The sequence below is a fragment of the Cornus florida genome, unplaced genomic scaffold (genome assembly GCF_030987335.1).
Source record: "Cornus florida cultivar Cherokee Brave unplaced genomic scaffold, ASM3098733v1 CherokeeBrave_3.0.0_Hap2_Chr10, whole genome shotgun sequence".
Lineage (NCBI taxonomy): Eukaryota > Viridiplantae > Streptophyta > Magnoliopsida > Cornales > Cornaceae > Cornus > Cornus florida.
The window spans coordinates 29198667-29205405 of record NW_026775580.1 but is presented as its reverse complement, the minus strand read 5'-3'; the positions used below and the strand labels follow the sequence as shown (position 1 = coordinate 29205405).

At 35.1% G+C, this 6739-nt stretch overlaps 1 protein-coding gene and 1 non-coding gene across 2 annotated transcripts; one reads left to right on the top strand and one right to left on the bottom strand.

The window, feature by feature from the left end:
- Positions 1 to 340: 340 nt before the first annotated feature.
- Positions 341 to 1405, bottom strand: LOC132277454 (uncharacterized). The gene has a single exon (XM_059779311.1). It carries the CDS (start codon positions 1403 to 1405, stop codon positions 341 to 343), a length of 1065 nt encoding a protein of 354 aa, XP_059635294.1.
- A 1105-nt stretch (positions 1406 to 2510) lies between these two features.
- On the top strand, positions 2511 to 2615 carry LOC132280607 (small nucleolar RNA R71). The gene has a single exon (XR_009471620.1). It is a non-coding gene; the product is annotated as a small nucleolar RNA R71 (small nucleolar RNA).
- Positions 2616 to 6739: the final 4124 nt, after the last annotated feature.

Below are 6739 nucleotides of genomic sequence, written 5' to 3'. Positions count from 1 at the left end.
AAAAAAAAAATCATGGCATAAAAAGAAAAAAAAGGTTTGATTGGAGCATAACCAAGCATTTTTTTGGGTTCAAACATTGACCAAATTGCTAACGGCGGTTTGCATCGCGTAGATCTCGAAAAAATACCCAAAATAAAAAAAAAAATTCGTCCAAATCGAACCTCCGATGACAAAGTTATGACCGTTTGAAACTTGCCTTAAAAAAAAAAAAAAATCCTATCTACAATTCCTACATTTAACGTCGGTAAGCGACGTGGTACCTGGATGTTTAGGTGGAGTAGATGGGATCCGTCAAAGTGACGGATTCAACTCCTTCCATAGGCACGAAATCCTCAATGTACTAATCCTTCCGATCTAGACGAACTTCCTTCTTTCTTGACGCCTTCCAATTCATAATATCAGCATACCATGGTGGAATCTCCTTCTGAAGTTGAAATAGCTGCTTATTCGGGAATGAATTATGCAATGGAAGAGTATTTTCTAACCTAAGATATGCATACTTCAAATAAGAGGGTAACGACTTCAACTTTAGCACTGGTAGAGACTTCAAAGATGGTGTAGGTGATTCACTTGACAATGGTAGAAGTGGCTCAATAGGAATTTTCCATGGTGGAATGTTATGCATATTGGGTCCATCAAGAATGACATTCACTTCTTCAATGCTTTTGTCGACATCAAAAGACTCGGTATCAAAGTAAGATAGGCATGCTTCCGGTGGATCTTTTGTCAAGGCAACTGGGGCCATCTCATTAACACATTCATCGATGGTATCGATAAGAAAACAATCCTTATCATCTGAAGGGCAATTACTGGCATTGAAAATATTGAAACGTACCTTCATATTGCCAAAAGATAAGTCCATGATGCCATTCCTACAATTTATGCTTGCATTTGCTGTCGCAAGGAAATGATGACCAAGGATCATTGGAATGTGCCTCCTTGACTCTGGAACTGGCTCGGTATCGAGCACAATAAAGTCCACTGGGAAGTAGAATTTATCTACTTTGATGATCACATCTTCGATGACACCACAGGGTTGCTTGGTTGACCTATCTGCCAATTGGAGAATAATTGAGGTAGGTTTCAATTCTCCTAATCCGAGTTGCAAGTAAACCGAATAAGGAAGAAGGTTTACACTTGCACCCAAATCTAGGAGAGCTTGCTCTACTTGATGATTCCCTATTGTGCATGAAATTGTTAGAGCGCCTGGATCTTTGAATTTTAGAGCAGTGCAGTGCTGGATAATGGAACTGACTTGCTCCATTAATAGCACCTTCTCAGGAGCATGTCTATTTGAACGCCTCTTTTGAGTACACATATCTTTCAGAAATTTGGCGTAAGTTGGAATTTGTTGAATTGTATCAAGCAATGGGAGATTAATTTTCACCTGTTTGAACATCTCCATTATGTGATGAAGTTTGCTTGTTTTCTTCGATGCCTTTGATGTTTCTTATAGTCTCTGAGGGAATGACACAGCTGCATGCCTTTGTTCAGGAGATGGCTCAGTAGTTGGAGGTACTTTTTATGCTTTTTTATTACGCTCCTTTTTCTCTTCAAGTCTTTTCTTCCGATTTTCATCCTTCTTTGCTTCCTCTTCTTCCACCTTATTTTCAACTCTCTTACCACTTCTCAGAGTAGTAATTGCTTGTAGTTGTTCATGGCGGACTTCTTGGCTAGTAATGTCATCAATTATACGCACATCTCTTAAATTAGTCACTGGTTGACTAGGAAGTTTGCCATCCTCTCTTCTGTTCAAGGTTTGAGCTAGTTGGCCAACTTGAGTCTCTAACTTGGAAAGGGATTGAGAATGAGACTGCACAAGTTGACTAGTTAGCTCTAACTACTTTGCCATCATTGCCTCAAGCATTGATAAGAATTATTGAGGTTGACTGAAGGCATTCATAGGAGTGAATCCAGAAGGATTTGAAGTTTGAACTGGAGATTAAAAATTGTCTTGCACCTAAGGTACTTGAGGTGGGAGAGATGATATCCTTGTGGCTAGACTTCTCCATGAGAAGTTAGGATGGTTTCTCCAAGTTAGATTATAAGTGTTTGAAAACATATTATCTCCGGGAGTTCCATAGGTAACATTAACTTGCTCTTGTGGAATTTCTAAATACTGAGCTGTACTTGGATAAATGGACACATGGTGAGTTGGACTGGAACAAAAAGAGCACACTTCAAAGCCTTGAGCATTAGTCGAAGGAGGAGTAAAATTTGACTATGAAGTCATCAATTGATCTATCCTCTTAGTTAATGCCTCCATTTGGCTCACTAGCCCTTGATTTATTCTTGCTTCATTCACACTTTCTGCTCTCCTCAACATGGTATGAGGTCTTGCTACCGGAGGTAAGACATGTTGTGTAGAATTATCAGATATATTTTTTAAGAGCTGTCATGCCTCCTCTTTACTCTTCAACATAAAATTTCCACCACACGATGCATCTGCCATATACCTTTGTGCCACATTGAGCCCCTTATGAAAAAAATTGACAAGCTGCCATTTTGGTATGTCATGATGAGGACACTTTCGAAGGAGGTCTCTGAATCTTTCCCAAGCCTCATGAAAAGGTTCGTCAAGCCCTTGAGCAAAACGAGTAATGGCATCTCGATATTGAGTAGTTTTCACCATGGGAAAGTACTTGTTCAAAAACTTCAGTTGCAATTCAGCCCATGTAGCAAGGGAGTCTGCTGGCAATGAATTAAACCAGTCTTTCGCCTTGTCCTTTAATGAAAAGGAGAAAAGGTGTAGCTTAAGCGCATCATCGTCAAAGTTCTGGATCTTTATTGTTCTGCACACCTTTGCAAAGTCATCCAAGTGCCGGTATGGATCCTCTTTTGATAGGGGGCCCTCACTTGAGGATACCGAACTGCAGATGAAGAGTTTTATGCACCAGGTTCATAGTGATCTATTAGACGGTGAACCGCTCCTACAACAGCCTTGTTTTCTGCCATTATCCGCCATCTTTTCCTTTTCTAGGCCTCCAAAATTTTTCTTCAAGTGTCTGAAACACTCACCTGAAATAGTTAACAAAATCAAAATAAAATTAAAAATAAAATAAAATCCTAGACTAAGTTCCTAATTGAAATTAATTGTAGAATTTAATATAATCTGTCAAGAACTAAAATAAGTCCCAGGCAACGGCGCCAAAAACTTGTTGTGAGATTTATATGTACCACTCACAAGTGCATGAATCTTTGCAGATAGAGTTTACTTGTAAGGGTGTCGTACCCAAGGGATTTGTGTAAAATAAGTTTGTCAATAGATTTCTTAAATTCCAAAATTAACTTGAAAGTAGGATAATCGAATTGTGATAATTAATTTTAAATTAACTAAGTAGAAAAATAAAATAAACTAAAGAACGATGATCAAATATAATGTAGAAAATAGAGAGAGAGAACTAGGAGTATGATTTCACCACTAACGTCGCACCACCAGTCAATTGCATCAATTTATTAGAGATATATCATATAACATACACAGGGAATTAATCATGGCTATAAGCACATATTAATTCAGTTAGAAAATAATATAATTTAAAGTTAAGCATGGACTATCTTCGATTGGCATAAACTATCTACCTAACTACTTTAATTTAGGGTGTAGCATGGTCCATCTTTTCTAGGCGTAATCCATCAAATATCTAACATTATATTCAGAGAAATACCATTGTGTAAACATCTCATTTACAACTACAAGAAGTGTATGAGTTGTGTTCAATCACAAGATTAAAATATCTAATACAAGATTAAAAAATATTTGTAATTGAATTAAAACTCTAAAACCGATTCTTATTGAAAATTCAATTAAAAATCCTATAGATTATACAATCATGCATGATAAAAATTGTTCTCCAATAATTAAATAAAATCAAACCAGTGTGCTAAGCTAGGGCTACATCACAACCCTAGCAAAGCGTTTAGCCAAGCATGACTGGAGTGGAATTCTTCATGGTTGAAGAAGACATCTTCACCGCCATGGATTGATCCCTTCCTTCTTCTGAATACTCCTCTCTGGTCTTTGCCTCAAGCTCCTCTGTATAATCATTCAATATTGTAGAGGACCCCCTTTTAATAATAAAAGATCAGCCCTAAAGTTCCCTTTTTCCATATAGGAGACATACATAGAAATTCTGTCAAATAAGGACTCCAAAATTCGTACAGACTTCTAAGCCAATTTTGACAAGGTAAAAAACTGTTTTAGGGAATTCTTGTGAAATACAAAATTGTAACTCTTCAAATTTCCTTTCAACTTACGCTAGAATTTAGTCATTTTGACACTCGAGGTGAGAGATACAGCCAGATTACCAAAATGGGTTCAAGTTACCAACTTTGGCGAAAGTTTCCTTTTTGGAGAAGGAGTTTTCATTTTCTTCTACTTTCCATTCTTATCAACTTATGACTTCTTTTGGACTATTTTCTAAGTATAATTAAACTTGGATTTTCAACATTGCTCGGTCCCACGAAATGTCATCTGTTCAAGTTCAGAATCATTGGTCTTGATTGATTTTACAATTAAAGCCCTAAAATAAATAAAAATAATAAAACAATGTAAAATCACAAATAAACTATTATTAAGAGAATAAAACATGCAAATAAATGGGCTAAAATGTGTAACATTCAACGCCTAATACATGGAATTAAATGAGTATATATTACACCATTTCTGATTTGATAATTAAAGATGACGTATCTATTTTTTATTGGTCCACATTAACAGTGAGGATGTGTGCATTCTCAACTAAGTATTGTCGTTGCTTCAAATGCCAAATAGAGAAACAAAGTAGTCAAAATGTAAAGGGAAAAAAAAAAAAAGTATAAATGAGTATGTCTGCATGCATGACTTGCTTTGCCTTGAGATGAGGGTTGCTAAGAAAGTATTATTTGGTACATTTCGGATAGTACAGAATTTTCAGTATAATCAATTCTGATTGGAACTAATAATGAAATATTAATATTAATATTTAGCTTACTACAACAATTCAAAATCTTTCCACTTCTCTTTGGCACAAAAAGTATGTGAGTTAAATTATGCGAGCAATTACTATAGCCAAATTTTGCTACTAAAGAACTTTATCATATTATTTGTGGTTACAGAAACAATAATACTATATATCAAACACAATTTCATCATCAGGTTGCTCACAGTTGAATGGTAATATGCTTTTAGAAAATGTTGTTCCCTCACTTTTATCACAACTCAATTAATTTAGCGCAATAAAATTCCCCAGCTTGTTTCAAAAAAAATATATATTTTTATATAGACAAATATAGACAATGTGATGATGCAATTTATGTATAATATTTTGTACTAAAAATATACTAATTTAAAAGAGGGCTTATAACAAGTACTATCTCAAGAAACTCTTAAATTTTGAATGGAGGATTTTTAATATAGACAAGGTGATAGACGTACTTATGCACAAGTTTTGGTATTCAATATATTAATATAAAAGGGCGCTTATCAAAAAAATTATCTCATGAAACTCTAGACAAAATGCCACTTTTATGTTGATTTTAAGATATAATCAAATCAAGATTAAAGTATAAGAAGAAGAATAAAAAGAAAAGAAAGAGGATGAGAGAAAGATGGAGAGAGATGGGAAAAGAGAGAAAGAATGAAAGAATATTTTCATTCTTCCATCACATTCTATTCATACTAACAAGTTTCAGAAATTACACATAAGCCCTAATATTATATAAGAAAAGCAAAAAAGTCCCTGACAACACTCCTCCTTAACCTGGTGTAAAGATATCTATCATGCCTACCTTGACTAACAAGCTTGTGGTAAGACTAGGAAGTGATTTGCCTTATTAAGCATATGAGCATTTGGGACATCAAAATCCCAAATGAATGCACATGGTTATGGAGAAAGGTAATGTAGAATAGACATTTAGCTCAACCACTCATCAAAAACACAATTAACAATGAAGCTTCAACAACGCTGTTTTATGACAATTGGCTTCCCTGTGGACCCCTCTATAAGGTATTAAACTCTAATTTTACTCATGGGCAGGGATGGTATTTCAACAAGTTTATAAATGTATCACATTTCTTAGCTCACAACTAGTGGACATGGCCTAGAAATATCCTGAACAACATCTCCCCACACTATTATGTGTTGGAAACGGGAGCATTAAAAACATAAACTTTGGATGAAATTTGGAATAAATTCCGCTAATAATTTTTTGCGGATCTCTAGAAGAGCGCATTTCTGTCCGTAAGGAGATGAACGTGGTATATTTACTTTCTCAAATCCGTTTCCGGGTGAATGATAAATTAGCTCCAAAGTGTAGTGTTTTGATAAGCTTAAATGGGTATGCAAAATGTGGGAAGTGTTTGTCCCACATGAAAAAAAATGTTGAAACAAATTGAAATTTAAATAAGCTGAGTTTAGGAATTGGGCTTGGGCTTGGGCTTGGGCCTAATTGTAATGTCCAGATTATTCTTTTTTGGAATTTTGGATTGGGCCTAATTTTAGGTTGGGCTTATTTAAATGGGTTTCACAAATGGGTGGGTTTTTTGGGTGGTTGGTTTTGTTTGAATTAAAAAAACTATTTTTTAGTTTTTCTAAAAGGTTACACCTTTTAAATTAAAAAACCATATTTTAGTTTTTCTAAAGGGTTACACTTTTTAAATTAAAAAACCACTTTTTAGTTTTTTCAAAGGGTTATACCTTTTTCTGAACCATCATAACCCATGGTTGCACTCACTCGAAAAGGCACATTGCAACCTATT

What these genes read in the sequence shown, in the direction of transcription:
- LOC132277454 (XM_059779311.1), bottom strand. Translation starts at nt 1,405, where the DNA reads ATGGAGATGTTCAAACAGGTGAAAATTAATCTCCCATTGCTTGATACA.